At 42.6% G+C, this 19819-nt stretch overlaps 2 protein-coding genes across 4 annotated transcripts; one reads left to right on the forward strand and one right to left on the reverse strand.

The window, feature by feature from the left end:
* The first annotated feature begins 895 nt into the window (after positions 1 to 895).
* Positions 896 to 13629, forward strand: rnf44 (ring finger protein 44). 3 transcript variants are annotated; one of them, XM_083685726.1, is made up of 11 exons: positions 896 to 1190; positions 4863 to 5051; positions 5353 to 5593; positions 5893 to 6060; positions 7012 to 7185; positions 7576 to 7737; positions 7895 to 8010; positions 8702 to 8789; positions 8986 to 9107; positions 9259 to 9358; positions 9445 to 13629. In XM_083685726.1, the coding sequence occupies exons 2-11, from the start codon at positions 4945 to 4947 to the stop codon at positions 9505 to 9507; spliced, it is 1341 nt and encodes a 446-aa protein (XP_083541852.1). In that variant the 5' UTR covers positions 896 to 1190; positions 4863 to 4944; the 3' UTR covers positions 9508 to 13629. The 3 variants fall into 3 exon arrangements, with proteins under 3 accessions (XP_083541852.1, XP_083541854.1, XP_083541853.1); XM_083685728.1 differs by having other exon boundaries at positions 5893 to 6012; XM_083685727.1 differs by lacking the exon at positions 896 to 1190 and adding an exon at positions 3809 to 4148.
* A 348-nt stretch (positions 13630 to 13977) lies between these two features.
* Positions 13978 to 19131, reverse strand: faf2 (Fas associated factor family member 2). Its single transcript, XM_083685751.1, has 11 exons — positions 19056 to 19131; positions 18235 to 18303; positions 17986 to 18120; positions 17632 to 17708; positions 17383 to 17521; positions 16818 to 16903; positions 16628 to 16719; positions 16217 to 16394; positions 15783 to 15954; positions 15434 to 15577; positions 13978 to 15304 (listed from the first exon to the last, which is right to left on the reverse strand). The coding sequence occupies exons 1-11, from the start codon at positions 19116 to 19118 to the stop codon at positions 15122 to 15124; spliced, it is 1338 nt and encodes a 445-aa protein (XP_083541877.1). The 5' UTR covers positions 19119 to 19131; the 3' UTR covers positions 13978 to 15121.
* Positions 19132 to 19819: the final 688 nt, after the last annotated feature.

Here is a 19819-nt window from a genome sequence, read left to right on the forward strand (position 1 = left end):
AAAACACAGCTACTCCGGCAACCCTCACTGATGCCTACTCCTTTTCTCACTCCTCTAGACTCTCTGGACGAGGGGGTGCCTCGTCTCTGGATGAGACACACTCTTCTTGGAAGAGATGGATGTCCTTCTCAGCTTCTTCCCTGAGAATGGCACACCGCTCACACTACTGGGTGACTTCAACATACAGTCAGACGTTTCACGTCTCTCCTCGTTTGACCTTACCCTTTCCCACTCTCCTCCGACTCATAAGGATCAGCTCAACCTAGTCTTCACCAGATCCTCCCATACCTCCAACCTTACTGTTACCCCTCTTCCGGTTTCTGACCATCTTTTTGTATCCTTCTCCCTTCCCCTCAAATCCATCCCCTCGCAGTCAGACTCTACCCATACTGTATCCACTTGTCGAGTTGGAGTAGCAGTTGGAATAAATAATGTACATGTCGGATAATAATCAGTATGAGCAAGTATTGTTGAAGCAAGCCCAATAATAGGTCTGAAAGAAATATAGTTGGACTTGCAAGCCCATTAATTATTTTGAAAATACCTGACAATATTATTCTTTCCTCAAATTCAATTAATCATGTTCCATGACTGTCTGCTTTATTTATCGATCCCTTCATTGTTCTACCTGGTGTAAGGAATCAGCCAAAGCGATATGCTGCAAACAACGTATACTAGGGAACATCATAGTGAAGTCACAAAAAAATTAAAAGGTGGCAAATGAAGTAAAACACCCTTAGATCATAGGCCATTGACCTGCCTATTCTCAAGTGATCTTGATAACCGACACATGACATTGGGGAGATTACTTTCACACTCATACGGTCATTACGGTAAAACTGACAGGATGAAGTGCGCTCTCTCAAATGCGTCTAAATGGGGGTAAAACGTTTGACTGCAAAAAAGAGAAACTGTACTGGCTGCACTATCAGTCATGTGCACTCGTGTGTAATGCACATTGATAGGAGAACTTGGGGGTGCTTTGGAAAATTATCCGCGTAAGATACTGTTATTATGCGTTTTGGAATATATGGTCTAATGTTTTTACCTTCTTTACAATAGTGGTGAAATCCACGGAATGTTCCATACAGGAACAGCTGACGATAATGCCGCACCGAATATATGAACGAGATGTGAAGGATTACAAGGGGAAATATCAGTGAATCAAATGCTTGCCAATTAACAATCAGGTAATGATTTAGGACTCTATTTATCACGTTGTCTCAGCAGAGTTTCATGGGTTTTGTGCCTGCTTGCGTGCTAGCTTGCTGGGCTTCAGTTTTTCCGGGGAACTGCGTTGGGCTTCGCTGTTTGCCTTTTCCCCCAGCCTGGCTTCAGCCCCTCCTTGTTTTGTTGCTTGCTAGGAAAGCTATGTTGTAATGTTTACTTTCGGCTCTGTGCATAGGAAACGGGCTCCATCCTTGCGCTTCATCCATCCTTGACAAATAGTCTTATAACCAGGAACCTAAACATTATAATCAAGATACATTTGTCACCTTCCCCGTATCGTAATGTTCCCGTCTGCAACATTGCAGTGTTTTGCTCTGCAGTGAGCAAACGGATGGGCCCTGACGTGCAGATGCAAAGAAATAATAAATGATGTAGGCCTAGACTGTTTCTGGACGAAATTATGCATGGGGTCTACAGAGTAAAAACATAAACCTATGTTCTAGCTAGTTTGCAAAGTGTACGTGAAGCCAGACTAAATGTATGCATGCTCTACCAACTTAAACAGAACTGCATCTATAAGGCCTTACACTTCAAACTTTCAACCAGCTTTTTGGTACAGAACCATGGGCTCCATCCGACAATTAATTTTGCCCTCCCGAGTTGGATATTTGGTGCAAGTGTTACGTAATCGGATCATGGTTATAGAGGCAATGGGCCTGGTGCGAGTAATAGTGCAAATGTTTGTTTCTTTGCAGAAGCTACTGCACATCTAACCCCGTCTGTGAATAGGATTATATTAATAATTACATTTGGTAGTTGTAGATGGGGCCACTGCATATCCAGCGTGTCATAGTTAGTTACACTTTGTTACACAATAAGTACTGTTGCAGGGCCTCCATCAAATAGACATATTTGACATGAGATGTATGGCAATGGATCCCTACATGCTGTAATGCTATAGCTTACATCTGGGATAAGATGCCTCTACTAGCTATAGGCCTACATTAGGGATCCCAGCTTGTATGTGCAAAGTTACAACTTTTTGCATTACCACATGTGAAGTTATCAGTTATACAACTAGCCATGCTATGCTAGTGCAATGCTGCCCCATAGGCTAATCAACACTTTTTTTTAGTTTATTCTAATTGATGGGGGACTGACGGTTGGATATCATAGGCATCAGGACATGCAGACACATTGGGTTATCATTTCTAGGTCAGTGCAGTGCACACAGGACAAGTACAGTCAGTCCCCTCTGTGCAATTGTTCTACAGACAATTTCTCCATTGTTCATGGGAGATGACAGACTGACGACCTAAGGCTGACTGATTTTGAAGGAGGAGGGAATGGGCTAAAATCAATTTAGCTGCTAGTAAAAGGAACATGGTGGCTTATCTGCAGTAGTTAATGTTGAGCATGAGTTACATTTGCACTTAACATTGTCAGAAACATACATTTACTACCCATGTGATTAAATGCAATTAATTCGCTCCATAGGATGTAGGTGTACACCTTATTTTGACTACTGGATGTTTACACATGAGACTGTAAATGTAGGACATGATGAGACAGACGTATATACATCGTTGGATGAAACAGACTGAGCAGTGCTGAGCTACCAGCAGTTGGCAGTAGGCTTCAGAGCAGACAGAATGCCCTCATTGCCTTGTAAGATTCTTGTGCTAAATCTCAGATAACCCCGAAGCTTCTACCCTCACACTTGTGTAGACCTGAGAGGATTGGACAAGTGTAAACAGTATTGCAAATTCCACTTTGACTATCAGAGTTAACTATCATACTGCCTACACCTATCCAATCCTCTCAGAGGCATAAGTTGGATAGTGGAGCTAAGAGATGCGTTTTCCTGCCATGGTTGTGCTACCTCAAGACAAGATCACATGATTAACAATCAGAGCAAAGAGGTAACGTTGCTTTCTTTGTGTGCTTTGTGCTGGTTGTGCTGAGTGGGTATTATTGCCAGTCAAAGTTGTACATGGACACAAAATGTAGGCCTTCATCTAGTCCCCCCGGACCATAAACAGATCATTGTGAAATACTTCACAGAAGAGGGTATTTCACAGGCTAGGAAGGACTGGTATCAAGGTAGTAGGATCAGTGGGAATCTTGCTGGATTTCCAATAGATATCTTGTTGTTTTACAGCTCAGAGTTCCATGTCTAGAGTACATTGGTCCTTTAGGTTTTTTGTCTGCTAGCTAAATCCATTTTTGAATGTCCATACTAGTTAAGATGTTCAGCAATACAAACTCATGTTTCCATACAGGCCTATGCATTCTTGATGCAACTGTATGAGGTGCTGATCATAGGCAGTAGCAATAATGCACTACCTTAACACAATTGTTTGCTTTTGGTTTACACCATATACTTTTTATTCCACTTCCTCTGATGTGATTTTCAAAACAAAAGCAACTTCCGAATTGTTTTGTTATGGGATATGTATTTGGATACAATGTTGGCCTATCCAAAATGTAATCAACATTGGGGTCGGTACGCCCACTGTTTTTGATTGGTGATTTTCCCACATTAGTTGTAGGAAGAAGGCGTGGTTACATTAAACAACGCTGTTCAAGAGGCACATCTAGCTAGCCACATTGACCACACGCGCGAAGGAATGTTGAATTATATAGTCATTCTAAGATAATCAGTTAGATTCAGTTAACTGGCAGGAACATTATGAATAATTTTCCAGTTTTACTTTTCTAAACGGATGGTGTGTAGGGAGCAAGTAGCTAGCATAACAACTAGCTAGCTAATGTTACCCAGTTTTACAGCCGCTAAACTAGAGAGCCAGGACACACAGGCAACTCTGGATCTGCCACTGATACTTGAAAAGACAAGGCAAAACTGAAACGTCAGTACTTGCTGTCTCTCTGACCTGCCTCATCTCTTGCCAGTTAGCTAGCCACCTGCTAGCTTGCAATATCAAGGTCCGTACATCATTGTCTCCTGACCAAAGCAAGTAAGCTAAGCCATAGGAGGGGTAAAGCAGCAGCAATTCTACCTTGTTCGCTAGTTAATGAATGCAATGGGTTGCTCTTACGAGGTAGCTACGAATTCTAGAATGAACAGTGATCTATAGTTTGCAATGCAGACAAGCTTCGAGTTTCTTCATATAGAAATAGCTTAGCTCTCTGCACCAGACCAGAAGTGCCTTTTATGCTTTTGTTGAGGCTTAACATTTACTTCTGATGGAAATTGAAGTCGAAGTGTAGCAAAATGCTGTATCTATTGTTGTTGCATGCTTTCTGCATTCATGTGCGTTTTAAATTTGTTGCGCTAAGTTAGCTAGGTGGCTAGCTAGTCCTACGTCCTTTGTTGTTGCTTTGTTTCTTTCATGAGCACATGGCTTGCCTTGTTTTAGTTTAAGTTAGCTTTAGCGCCCCCTATTTGTAAACAGTGGCAAGTTACCTTGAAGTCGACCAAGTCATCTCTGGCCGAAACAGTCAACATCCTTACTGCTAATGTTAGCTATCTATATAATGGGTGTGTTTTGCCCACCCTAGTTACCCCAGCACAGTCATTGTTTTCAACTCTAATTTCAGTCTGATAGTAAATTAAGTTTAAACAAGCCCCCCTTTGCTAAAAGTAGAGTTATAGGCCTAGACATACTTTTTGATTCAACCAGTGTATGTACACGATTGTGAGTGTGATTTGGTTATTGTTCTGTTTGCAGGGTAAAGACAATCAGAGGCTATAAGACACAAGTGCCACTGGTCTCCTCATCCAGAGTGTGACTCGTCCCCACAACGTCACCAATGCGACCATGGGAAATAGCAGTGAATAGGCGGCCACCAACAGCCCCCTTAAACCAGAGGAGGTTCCCTGCAGAGCCCTGCAACACCCCAGTGCATCTCAGGAGAAGGTAAATACTACTCCTTATAGTATTATTTAATCCTGCTCCTGTTTTGTGTCATAAGGTACCGTCCTGAGGTTTTAGTTGATGGCACTAGTTTGCTTTCACTGGATTAAGAATAAAAACATTGTTGTAGTGAGTGTTGAACAGAATGAAGAAGTACATGCTAGTTGTCCATGCACATGTTGTTTATCAATCCATTACGTTTATTTGCACATGTTGTCAAAAAGCGCTTTACAAAACAAATAATACAATAAGCAAAATATGAACTAATACCATATTCTAAACATAAATGTGCTTGGTCTTTCAGCCCGCCAGTGAGACGTCAGTGGGTGAGGCGAGACAGACCCATACTGCACAACTCCCTGCTCCAGGATGAAAACTTCCACCATCCGCTCTTCACGCAGCAGCAGCAGCATCATCATCATCATCAGCAGGTTTCTTTAGATGAGTCCAGACAGTACAGCCACACCAGTGCACCGCCACGCATGCTTCACCCTGCCGCACATCCGTCTCAGCAGAGCCCCATCATGGTGGATCTACACGACCAGGTAACGGATGGGACTGAAGCTCTAAGCAGGCCTAAAGGTTTCCCCTCTGTATACCTTACACCTCTGAATGCTATGGTTTGGTTAATATGATATGCAGAATTGTCTTATTACACAATATTGTCTTTAACAGTGAAACACTGTCTGGTCCCTGTAAAGATAGTTTTTTGGGTTATGATAAGGTAAGAAAGCTGCACTAAAAGTTAGACACTGACAATAATAATTCATGCTCAACGTTTCTAATCAATTTGTTTGGACAAAGTGAGTGCGTCACCCAGCTTTGTCTCTGTCTCCCTCCGAAGATGCACCAAGGATCCGTTCCAATATCTTACACAGTTACCACGGTGACGACCCACGGTTTTCCCATCCACACCGGGCAGCCTATTCCAGGGTGCAACACTCAGCAGCTCCCAGCATGCTCGGTAATGTTCAGCGGACAGCTCTCTCTGCTCTGCTGCCTTCCTCCTCCTGTGAGTTTGAAAAGGAAGAGCTGGAATGTCAATGACATCCATGTAGCACACCCCCTACCACCAACACACACCATACCACTCCAGCCTTGCTACCAACACACACCATACCACTCCAGCCTTGCTACCAACACACACCATACCACTCCAGCCTCGCTACCAACACACACCATACCACTCCAGCCTCGCTACCAACACACACCATACCACTCCAGCCTCGCTACCAACACACACCATACCACTCCAGCCTCGCTACCAACACACACCATACCACTCCAGCCTTGCTACCAACACACACCATACCACTCCAGCCTGGCTCTGTGTCAGTGTTTGTGTTTTGGATACTTGTTAAGCTGCCCCTTCAGGTTTATCTTGCAAATGCAACATGTAATGTTTGTTTGAGTGATGTAGGAGCACAGAACTATGTTGTTGGGCTTATATTAGGATCACTCAGCTCCTCCAGCCCCTACACATTCAGTTTGTTCACATGTATATTGGTCATATGCTGTTTAAATGAATTTGTGCAATGAAATATTAGATTGTGCTGTTTAGTCACTTTATATGAAGGCTTGTCTAAAAACATATAGCAAGGCAATTGTGCTGGCATCATTGCATCTGTGCTGTGGACATTCAAACTCTTGGCTTATGTATTTGTGTAGAGCTAGGACTGGGCATATTTGGCTGACATTATCCATAGACTAGAATACCATGTTTTGTACTGCTTGTTAGACTCCCATGCTTTGGCTTGTGAATGTCCAGATTGTGAGCCTGGGGGTGTTTCGGGATGGTTATAGCCACACAAACAAATGTTCCATTATCAAATTCATCAGCCTTTAGAAAAAGTGTCTGCCTTCATTACTTCCTTTGCTGTCTTTATTCACCACGTGTTTCTTGTGTGTCCTTGTTTGTATGTGCCTGTTTCTCTCTCTCTCTCTCTCTCTCTCTCTCTTCCAGCTCATCCAAGCATGTACAATGCAGCATTTGCCAGTGTCTTACCAAGCCTTTCCACCCCTGATCTCCAGTGAGCATTTTATACTGCACCCCAACCCCCCTGTGCCCCCGCACCAGCCACCGCACCTTACTCCTCTGAGCCAGTTCGTCCCTTTACAGCCTCAGCACCCACGCATGGTGAGTACTCCACACACTCATGCCCAGCTGTTACACATGGGTAGCCTAAATCATTCCAGATTAATCTGAAACTGTACTCTGTGTACCGACCAGAACGTGTACACACTGTAATAATGGATTAACATGAGTAAAAACCTTCAGCAATTGGTCCTATTTTTTTTTTTTTTTTTTTTAAATTTCTCCCTCCCATGCACCAAAGTAGTGTGATATATGTATGGCACTCCAATTATTATTATTGTTTACATATTTTTTTTAAGGGTGCATTTTATTGCATTTTTGACTAATATTTAGACCACACCAGGGTATCAAACTTTGTGCTTAATGCCAGATACGGTACCGCCAAGCCACGACATCGGCACAGCACTCAGTTGTTTTGCCCTCTTCCCCCAGCCTCTACAGAGGGTAGAGAATGAAGTGGACCTCAGAGGGGACCAGCACCCGCTAGGGACTTTCTCTTACCCTCCCTCCCATCACCCACCAGCGATGCCTCCCTCTGTCCCTCTCCAGTACCTCCCTCAAGAGCCTCTTCACCAAGAGCTGCCCTTTGGAGTGGTAAGCCTTCAGGCAATACAGCTATAGCCCAGTGCACATACAAGGCATTTGTTCCTTCGTATTCAACAAAGGCCATCACGTTATAAGGAGACATTTTTTCTTTAGTCTTATCGCAAAATTTGTTCAAGTGTGTGTGTGTCTCTCTCTCTCTCTCTAGCCATACCCCCACATGCTGCCACGACGTGTGAGTGGACAGAGATACCGGCTACAGCAGCCCCTGCCCCCTCCCCCGCCTCCACCACCCTACTACCCAGGCTTCCTGCCCTACTTCCTGTGAGTACCACTAGACACATCCCCTCCTCTTGCTTGTTTCCCTGAGATGTGTTCTTAGTAAGTGATCCACATCCAAATCTGCATCCAGGGTTGCCATTACCAACATTTTCTATTGAGTTTTTATGTAAGCCAAAAAGTTCAAGGCAGGCCAAAACAAATCAATTGTAGGGGAAACTCTGGTACTACTAGACGCACACCCTCCCCTCCTTGACATGAGTAGCGCTCATCTTGTAGCCTACTCTATACCAAATGTTTACTCTTCACATTGACATGCCGCTAGGATGTAGTCTTGTTCTCAGACACTTCCGCCCAAATGCGTGAAAGGTTTGCTGGACCAATGCGTCAAAGTTGGCCTTCATTAAGCCAATAGAAAGAGTGTTGAAAATGGGCGGCACAGCCATTGGCTTTACCCCGCATCAATCATCTCCCACAGCACCTCCCCCCCAGTGCTTGGACACCACACATTCCTGATTCGGAGCTAAGCCTCGCCGCCGTGTGATTCGCTAACATTAATGACGATAAATATTTGACTCCCACTAAGGCCAGGTTTCTGTCCTTATTCCTGCCTTATATACACTGCGCAATAGCCTGGGGGACGGAGTTAGCTGGGATGTAACAAGCATATTCACATCCCAAATGCATTGTTACTGTTTCATCTGGGTCATATGTGACTCCTCTTTCCTCTCTGCAGGTCAATGCTTCCTGTGCCTCCAACTGCAGTCGGGCCAGCCATCAGCCTGGACCTAGATGTTGACGATGTTGAGATGGAGAACTATGAGGTAAGTGTTCTGGTTCATCATACCAGCTAATAAACATAAATAAGTGAATGTCCTACAGTACCTACCCACTTGTGTACACTACTACACTAGTAAAGAGCCACAAACAAATATTTATGTTTTACTAGTTTGTACTTTTGCAGCACCCTTGTGTTTTTGGTTATATATCATATATTTCTCACACACTCTTCTCTCCTAGGCACTACTAAACCTGGCTGAGAGACTGGGAGAGGCCAAACCTCGCGGACTCACGAAAGCCGACATAGAGCAGCTTCCTTCCTATAGGTTCAACCCAGAGAACCATCAATCTGAACAAACGCTGTAAGCATTCCGTAGCCATTTCCCTTCTCCTGCTCCATCCTTACTCCTACCTTCAGTCTGCTCGCACCAGGGGAGGCTGGCGGAGGTAGAAATCCTCATTCCATGCATTACAATTAACACGCATACTCTGATAATCCTTTATTTCTCTTAGGTGTGTTGTGTGCTTTAGCGACTTTGAGTGTAGGCAGCTACTTCGGGTGTTACCCTGTAACCACGAGTTCCATGCCAAGTGTGTCGACAAATGGTTAAAGGTAAGCTGATGTCAACGTTAACGCTTTATCCACTCTAGCCTGCCCATACAGCGTGAGGGGTTAACTCCGCTGCCCTTGCCTTGCAGACCAATCGCACTTGTCCAATCTGCCGAGCTGACGCGTCCGAGGTGCACCGGGAGGTAGAGTGAGTCCAGGCTCTGAGCGCTTGATTGGAAAGCAGCACAAAATCACGGAGGCTGTCCCTGTGCCGGGGGGACACCTGCCACCTAACCTGTGTCCTCCAGCAAAAATAAAACCAACCTACCACTCCTGCCCCCTCCTCCCCGCCCCCCAACAATAAGCAATCTAGGATTGTGTTTGGAGCCTGTTCGTACCTCTGCTGTGCTTCATCGTCTGAGTCTCATGAAAGCTACTGCCTACTACAGCCACATAGCCACAGAGTCCTGGGATAGCCATCCACCGCCTCTCTGCCCCTGTGTTGCAGATTCCAAAGATTTTACCTACAATATATGTTGTGTTGGCATTTTGTTTACAAGGTTTAGTTTTGTTCTCTTGTTCTGCTTAGTTTCCGTGCGTGATGGGAGTTCTGCGTCGGTGATGATAGGGGAAGGGGGTGTGGCCCATGGGTTGTTCAGCTTGACGCATTGTGCAATTAGCAGACATAATAATAATAATAATATGAATTCTTCGTGGTGAAAGGAAACTAGGCCATTCCACTGGCTTGGAGGAGAAGCCTGACCATCATAGATGCATGTTTGTGTAGGTGATGGGAAAAGTTGTTAATAATGTATGTTTCGCAATAATGTATTGATGATTTCAATAGTTCTATCCCTTTTTTCTTTTTAAATCTGCGAATGCTATTGTGAAAGTTGACTTGCTGTGGTTAAAAGTACTGATTCTCCTAAGCCTGAGGTAATGGACTGCAAATGATGGACATGCACCTGTTGGGTATATTCCCCTCCCCCCGCCCTGGTCCTCCACTCTGTGACAGAGACCTGAATGAAACCGATGGACGGAGGAGGAGGACGAGGAGTGGAAGAAGAAGAAGAAGAGAAAAAAAAGAGACGCGAGACAATGCTGTCGGGTTTCCCTTGTTGCTATGGTGGAGGGCTCTCTCAGTTTTGTAGAGAGAGATGGCGGGGGGGGGGGAGAGAGAGAGACGAGGACTCAAGTACCACATCCATCTTCTGTGTGTGATTGTGTGTGAGAGTGAGTCTGTGTGTGTGCGCGCGTGTGTGTGTGTGTGTTGTTCACGGAGCTGTTCGTGTCCGTCCAAACCGCTGGATCCAGGGCAGCACTGAAGGATTTGCATGGACTGTTGATTCAGACTAGCAATATTTTAATCGAGCATCGGCACCGTTCAAGAAAAAAAAGAAAAGAAAAAAAAAGAGGAAAGAACACAAGCAAACAAAAAAGAACTGCTAGCTTATCCAGAGCGGCCCAGGGGGAATGAGAAGCATGTATTTGCACCTCTGCATCAGTGAGGGGAAGAGGAGGGTTATCTCCACCTGACATCCATGCTGTCGCTGGAGATCTGGGGGGGGGGGCCTGTGCAGAAAGCAATATGTGCAATGAGTGACGAGTTTAAGTGGACATTTTCTTCCTGTTTTTGGAAGACCAGGCTATTTCTTTGTTTGTGAGCCAAATATTCAATATATACTCTTCAAGATTTCAGATCTGCCTTCAAGACCTTGACAAGCACAAACCTATTATTAATCTTTAAAAAAAATCTATATATATATCCTTCGTCATTTCCACTTGTTTTAAGAATATACAGTTTTTAAATGGTGTTATTTATTGGTTTTATCTCTAGAGAAAACATATTGAAGGATAAGGTCAGAGCACTAACATGGTTTGTGTATGGTATGTGTTACTATATTTTCGCAACTTGGTCAGGTCTTGGGCCTTGTTAATGATGTTGTAAAAGATCAAGCGTTGTATGCCTAGCTTCAGTGTGAGAGGTTTTAGATAATCGTCTTGTTTTGAAGACAAAAGAATGTTGAAACTCCCTGTAAAAGTCACTGGTGATACCTGTTTCTACAGTTGACTGTAATTTCAAGGTGATTGGAGGGGTTTAAGTGACAGAGTTAGAGCTGAAGTGTTTAGTGAAGTGATACACTGTTGTTCATTCAGCTCTCCGCTCATCGTGTTCAGACCTCCAAAACTGAATACAGTTTGGGTGAAAAAAATTGTCATGAAATGTTACTACGGGGTCTTTCCTAAGTGTTGTGTAAGTAGGGGACTCCTTTATATTCCTACCCCAATAAGCACTGATAGGCAGTTGTAACCCATAGGATGGAGACTTGCTTTCTTGTGTAAAGGGACCTTGCCATGTTTTATAGCGAATGTGAGTCTCTTTGTGACGTGTGTGCCACCTAAAGAAAAAAAAAGCCATTTTAATGAGTTTAAACCCACAGCTTTGAGAAATAATCTATGTGTACATATCTGTTCACTGGCATATATTGTGAGTTTGAAAAAATAATTACTCAGGGCCTCTCAGTATATAAGAATAAAGGAAAACAGACATTTCAAATGGGAAGGGTGCCATGAAAGGGGTGTATTTGAATTTTCGTTGTTTTTCCTCAGGCCATACACATTTTTTATGTAATCAATTCAAGTAATACTCTTAATTTTGCCAGGAGTAGAGGATATTACATCAAAGACAGGCATGCTAGGCAAAAAGATCGATAGAGAAGTTATGAATATTAACAGAAAAGAGGCAATGTGTCGTTGCAGCCATTATGAGTATGTTATCCAAACCTGTTTAACATTTTGTTTGTGTTCTTGTACTTTTTAAACCACACGTACAGACATAGCGGTTGTGATCCCATTTTTAAATGTGCCAAGATGCACACTATCCTACCTAAACCACTTCCAAACTACTCTAAAGGTGTTTGCATGATTTTAAAAAACAAACAAAAAATAAAACAATGTGTATTTTAAGTGAAAGATATCTAGAAATGGGGTGGGGGACTATTTAATGGTGCACAATATGCATGCATGTACTGACCAGCTCCCAACTGGTTTTTAGCTAGCTCTAGTTGGCTTTGGGTTCTGGGGATTGGGATCTTACTGCTCAGCTGATAACTGCCATGCATTGTACTGCACACATTTGTAAAGTCAACTGAATGACTACAAGATTTTATTGCGCTATCAATATTAATTTAATTTAAAAAATAGAGGGAAAAAAAAAAACCTGGAAGAAACCAGAATTTAAGTTCTTAACTACAGGTGTGCTTATGTTATTGCCTCAGAGACTGAAAATGACATGCCTGGAACCTAGTTAATCGAAAGCCATATAGTGAAAAGGTGCTAGATGTTCTGTTTTAGGTATGATACTGTCACTTGCAGGAATGCAATAGTTTGCCAGGGATCTCATGTATTCTTAGAGCATGTTGTACTAATACCCCTAACATGATCAGTTGCAATCAATACAGTTAAAGGAAAAAAATATGTTATCATACTTATTCCAATATTGTTAATCTGTACCTTTTGCCTCTAGCTGTTAGTGTCAATATCTTGAAATGTAGTTTGATACCTTTATTCACTGAAAACATGAGCACCATGATTTGTGTCTAATTGGCAATTTCCAAATACTATATTGTGACTTTACCCCAAATTCCCAGAAATCCTCCCACAAACTAATTACAAATAACCAAAATTAAACAAGAGGACAGATGAAAATAGAATCTTGTAGTCTTTCTGTGATCCAATTAATAAATAATCTCACAGCTTGTGTGGTGCAAAAAAAAAAACGTGTTCCAATATAGCAGCTAAAATTTATTTAGAATTTGTGGTTTATTGATTGCTCCGTAGATGCCACTGATTGTTTACCAATGATTTTTGCTGTGGGATTGTGGTTTGTTTACTGTTCTTACTCCCCCTGGCCTCTAGGGGTCCTCTCCTGAACTCCAGACTACCCACCCGCCAACAGGGCCAGGGGCATGTGTTCTGTGTTAGGAAGATATTTTGCTTTGGTACTTGCACATTTACAGTTACCTCATTTTTGCCATGTTTGTATTTGGAAAAAAATAAAAAAGCTAATATATATATTATATATAGGAAAATGGTTCTTAATGCTATAATTTTTTCATTCCATTGGAATCATATTGTTTGTAGCATTTAACATATAACTAGGTATAGTGTATTATATATACAACTGTATACTGATTGAAATTTTTAAGATTTGTACTTTTTTTAATGAAAGTTGCTAGTTCTGCTTTACCGAGTAGTGCAATCATATTTTTTTTTAATTGTTGTGGCTGATTTGAGAGGGTTGTTCACTAATAAATGTATGATGTATACCAATATTACAAATTCTTCTTTGCCTAGTTTCACTAGTCTTCCAGTCACAGAAAAGTTTGATCCATGAGAACCAATTTGCTTGACTATGATAAGGATGACATTATGAATAATTTAATCATTTCTGGAAACAGACTTCACACAGCGGAAACGGCCAACACTAAGGACATAATGTCAGAGAGGGACAGGCTCTTGGGATCTGTAGTAAGAGAACACTTCCATGGCCCAGCACCTCTGCAGTCACGACTCTTGCATGGAAGTGCCTTCAGCTTAGGTAAATGCTAAGTGGAATGCTTGGAATTTCAGTTGGGAGGCTCAGAGTTCAGACAGGTATACTATCAAAATCAAACCACCACAACATTTTAAAATGTTTAATTTATAGTTGGAAAATTACATCTTTACATGACCAGCCCATTCAGATGTTAGACAGGCAAAATAGGCATCTATGAATAACCACAGGCACACTATGGGCAGACTCGTACTATACTATAGATAAAGCCACATGGAAAAGCTGTGGCCTTCTTTTTCAGTTTTTTTTATTTTATTTTGTCTTTGTTATGAACTGCAGGCAGCCCACCACTTACACCAACCCTCATTTGGTCGTTTCATGACAAGTACATCGTATAGTCAATACGTATTGTATAGTCGTATAGTCAATACTTTGATTGCATTAAAAAAAGAAAACAAAAAACAAAAGTAAGTATAGTGAATTTCAGGCTTGTTCTTAAATATCCAACCTATGTACAGGGCAGTTCGCATCGCACTCCTTTCAAAACCAGGGTTCCCACACTTCTCTATACAGCAAAGACTTGGCAGAAAACTTCAAGGTCGTCCTCAATCAAAGTATAACAACTCTTACAACCATATTTGTCATAGGCATTCATATTGTACTGACAAAGTCCCTGTAACAAAACAACAGTGCCCTTGCTACATGTGTGAACTGTCTTACGGTAACGTCTGTTTGTCCAACTGTACATCTCAAGAGTGGGTATAGACCCAGGCTCTGTTTTGGGGCATAATCTGCATGAAGCCTAGCCATTGTGTTAGTGAGTGGATGTTCACTTGATAAAACATAGCCATGTTATTTTGAAACTGCATTACATGTAATATCCTATGGCCAAATGCGTATAATATTTATCCAAAGATAAATCCAGCATTGAGAGCTACAGTGAGGGAATGGAATGAAAGCTGGTCTACAGAAGTAAACAAAAATCACCTGCAGGTAGAGGGAACCCAAATATGTCCTCAATTAATACAATGATGAAATCAAGGACTTCCAAAAAAACATCTGTTTATTTTTTAAAATTCAAGGACTTTCCTGGCCCGTGGGAACCCTGTAAACATGACCAAATCTGAACTGGAGGTGGGGTCGGCTAAACTCTTCCAGGTTAGGCTTTTATCTCAGTGATCCCTTGTGCACAATGGCCAGTTAACAAAACAAAAAAAGGGGGGAAGAAAAATAGAGAAGACATTTCCACATAGAGGAGGTAATGCTAGGTGTCAATCTTCCGTGAGGTCTTGCACGAATAGGACCTCGGAGCGGCTGAGTCCAGCCTCTTTCAGTGTGGGGGGGTTGGGCTGCTCCTCAGTTGGAAGGCAGGGCAGGACCCGGCGGGGGAAGTTTGTAACGATCTGAAATTTCTCTGGGGATTCTTTCAATGAGAAGAGGAAGTCATATATTACCTGGCAACAGAAAAGAGAGAGATAAGTTGTTTTTTTAAGTCAGTTCAACCTGCCCTCCTATCTTTATGATAGTGAAACTGTGATAGTGAAATGAGATGAGCCAGAGCGAGACAACAGTTCTGTGCTCACCGTCAGAGACTGTCCGAAGAGGAACCGCCTCTCTACTCGAGTGTCGTTGGGCAGTTTGAAAACTATCTTCACACTGTCTGGGTCATCTACAGGGGGCTCTGGGGGAAGACATTCTGACTTCCGCTCCTTCTCCTCCTCAAGATTCTGAGACCACACACATCATATGAGTTATTGACAAATAGAAAACAACACAGAGGGAACACTCCCAATACTCTTGAAGAGCTTCATTTCCATAACCACTTATGCCTATCCAGCCATTTTCTTTGTAGGTGGTTAAATAGGAAAGAATATTAGGAATATAAAGGTTTGAAGGACCCTCTAGGAGAGTAGAAAGACGTGCACTTCTCACCCTTCGTCTCCTCTCCTCAGCGAGGACGCCCTGCCTGACCTTCTCCTCCTCTTGCCTCTTCTGCTCCTGCTCCTCCTTCTTCTTGCGGTCCTTCTCTTGATCAGCACGGAGGGAGGCCAGGTAGGCCTCATCCTGCTGCTGCCTCAGGACCTGCGTCTGGTTCCTCTCCTCCCTGGAACACACACATCTCTCAAAGCTATAATACTAAGTAAAATGGTAATTTAGTAAACGCTTCATGGACATCATAAAAGGGTTAGGGTTAACCCTAACCCTAACTAAAGTAAATCGCGCTATCAGGATATTTTTAGTACACTGACTGACTAGCATTTATATTTATTTATATATATTGCATCAATATAGTGTCCATAGTATGAGACCATGCTACATGATTTAAAATCAATTGATCCATCCATCAATTATGGTAGGCCCCTGACCGTTCGAGCCGCTCTGACATCAGATACGTCTGGTTGGCCTCCATGATGAAGGTGAGCTGGTTGATGAGGTCCTCAGGTTGAATGAGACCCTCCAGCCTCCCGACCACTGTCATCTTCCGGTCCTTCAGCATGATCATGGCCAGGAACGGGTAGGTGTTCTCCCGCAAAGCCTGGGAAACTGAAGCAACCCCACACAATACGCATTACAGATCACAACAATACATACAACGGTGGTAGAGGCAAGGCATCTATCCCCATAAGCAATGAAATCACTTGCTACCTGGTGAAGAGCTAAATCAAATGCAATCCATTACATATCACTGTAGAATGTTGATAATGGAACTGTGTTTTCAACATTCTAAAGCCTTTTCTATGAAAGGGGTTGGAGCATGTAGGTTTAAATGTGACTACCTCTGTATCCCTCTGGCTTGCTGCTGGAGCATGCCCAGAAGAGCATTCTTGCGTTGAGGAAGGTGAGGACCTCTTCTGTACATAACGTGGAGCTGAATAGAGAACAAGGAAAGTACGAGAGAGAAAAAGTTAATTTAACCCACATTATAGTAAGAATGACAGGACACATGCCACTGACAAACAGACGTACCGGCAGAATTCATCAGTGTCCTGGTGGTCCTCCCCATGAAGGTAAACTAACAAGTAGCGAAGTTCACGTTTGGCATCATTCAGTGCCTGGATGATGCAGGGGAAACAAAAGCACAGCACTGAATAACAATCACAGTCATCAAGTAAAGCTGCTTTCACATTACATGATATTCACCACAAATTCCTTGGGGGGGCACCGTAAAAACTTCAGGACAAGATTTGGGTAATATGAAAGGTTCTCCAAACACTTCGACCGATGTGATGATCACCAACATGTCGATCAAAATCTAAACATATTTGATAATTCATTGTGCATTCCATGCATGCCCGGACGTTCTACGGTGAGGTCGTTTAATGTGAAAACCACGCATCTTGCAAACGTTCTCCTCCTTGTCTAATGTATAAGGCCACCTGACCATAAGAATAAAAAAAATCTTGTGACGTGTAGGCATCTTAACCCACAGATTTCACTTGCAACCAGCAGGTAATAACGAGCTCTATTCTGTCAGTTGCTTGATAAAAGACAATTTGACAAGGGAACTTAGAATCAAACAGGGGTAACTCACCTGGCTATATGTTCCCTGGTAAAACACTGGATGTGATCGACCGTACTTCTCATCAAAACTATGAATAAAGGACACAACATCTCCGACAGGGTCTGTGACACGTCCACGAGGGTCTGGCCTGATGAACCTCAGTGCAAATCTGAAGGAAGAAGACTCAATGAATGACCCTCAGCATCCATGAGAGCAGCCGGGGACGTCTAAAACTTCCTACCAGACACTGAATCTGAGACTGATTTGATGTTTTCATACCTGAATATGTCCAGAAGTGTGTAATACGTAAATCTGAAAGGGAGCATTATCAAGTAGTAACTCCATCCTAGCAATCCCTGAAAAACAGAAGCAGCGGGTCAAACAAAACCAGTAAGTGTTATGTTGTGGCAAGGGAATAATGGAAAAAACGGAGTGCAGCTGAGTTACATAAAGAGTATGGTCATGGACCTTTAACAGTTATGTTTACAGTCCAAACTCTGATCCACACCATTTCCAGAAGATTAACACCCAACTAACCTAAGCTGAAGTGTACATGCCAATACTTAGAACTGCAGTTTCAGTTACATACACAAGCAAATTGTGGCAATATATGAGTAAAGCTTGTAGACCTACTCTGGGTTGTGGCCTAGAGACGATATAGCTATACACTCTGTGGTCGGCTGTGTTGACCTGTAAGGGTCTGGAGGGCGGAGGGTTGAACACGCTGGGAACTCCTTCCTGCTCGTTGAGTCTGTCCTGTACCGCTGCCTGTAACAAAAAATAGACATAATCTAACTACTACAAAATATGTCAAGTCACAAAGAAGTGTGTTTCATCTCAACAGGGACAGCTGATGCGACCATGGTAGCCGTTCTTTCTTACCTCGATATTCCAATTGTGTTGTTCTAATGTGCGACGACATTGGTCCATAGACTCCAAGCCTGTCAAGTCCTGGAAAAAAGAACGTCAAACCAGACGTTCATGCATGTTTTGACATAACTAGGGGAGCTCAAACCGTTATTTGCCTTTGATGTCTGCGAGTGTGGCTGACGTTACCTATAACAAGCCATGTTTTCCCATCAGATTGCACGGGATGGGGGTACAACAGTTCAAAATACACCCTGACTTAGCAACACAGGCCATTTTCACATCTTCCAGGTGTTAGAGTGCGAGGGGGAAAGCCTTAGTAGCAGTGGACCGGCCACTCACTGCCCGCCATGTGTCATAACAGTAGCGTTACAGTAACAGTAACCCGTCTTCAGTTCAGGCTAATTTGGCTGACCAAGCAAACTGGTGAGAAAACTAGCGATGTAGGTACTTTTTGACAGCTAGCTAGCTAGCAAGCTAGCTTGTTTCGCGAGTAAACGAAATGAAACAAGAAACAGCCCAACGTTAGCTAGCTACAATATTCACTGAATGTATTTGCCGACCCAACATAGCGACCTTGCTACAACGAGAGGATATTGACAGGATTGGATGACTAGCCACTCAAAGTGTATTTTGCTTTGACACATTGTAATTGTAGCTAGCTAGCTAACTGACAGTGGTGGCGCTAACGTCGTTAGGGGTATAGAAATTACCATTGCAAAATGACTTTAACATCCATAACTTAGCTTGTAGAAGACATTTATAAATACTTAATGAAGAATTAACACTTATGGAGAGAGAAGGAAATGTCTTCAAGCTCAAAGGAGGCTGACTACCTGAAATTGAAGGAGTTTTTCGGTCTGCGCCTGGGATAATTCCTGCTCCTCTGGCGCCGCCATCTTACCTCGCCAATCCCCTACAAGACGTACTGACGTAAAGGTTCTTTAGCAAACCAGCAGTATCAACTGAAAAGACTCTACTGCCTCCTACCATGCGGGAGCATTCATAACAAGTATTTGATTTTCTGAAGTATTGAATAAATGTACTGAACGGCTGATATTCCTGCAACACCCATTGTCTTGTTGGTACAGTAATAATACAATTATGAAAGTATTCCAAGACCCGGCCCTCTCTCTCCTCAGAAGCACAAGACTAATAGAGCTGACATAATTGCCTTTCAACTATTGCACCTCTGTGAATGTTTCTTCTAAACTATGAAAACGTTTTTTTTTTTTTTCAGACCACAGATTTGTACTGTTACAGTAAATATATCTTTGAGAGCAAGATGGTCCTCGGTGAGGGGAATACCAAACCACTTACACGAGTGCTGCTGCTAAATGTTATGCTGTCGTATTAGGACTTCCAATAACCTGTCGGTCTCTTGAGGAAGACATCATTTTTATTATGGGAACTGTATGGGCAAAGATAGTCCTATAAAAATGCAATATGATAACTTATATTTCATATACAATTAAATAATTGAAGAGAACATCTTGCAGTGATAAGATTTATTTTCTTTCTTAGAAAGATTGTACTAAAGATTACAAGTTTGCATCTCTGTGGTTGTACTCTCTTCGGTTGTAGTCAGTAGTCTTGCCAG

This window comes from Argentina silus, assembly GCF_951799395.1.
Source record: "Argentina silus genome assembly, chromosome: 15".
Classification (NCBI taxonomy): Eukaryota; Metazoa; Chordata; class Actinopteri; order Argentiniformes; family Argentinidae; genus Argentina; species Argentina silus.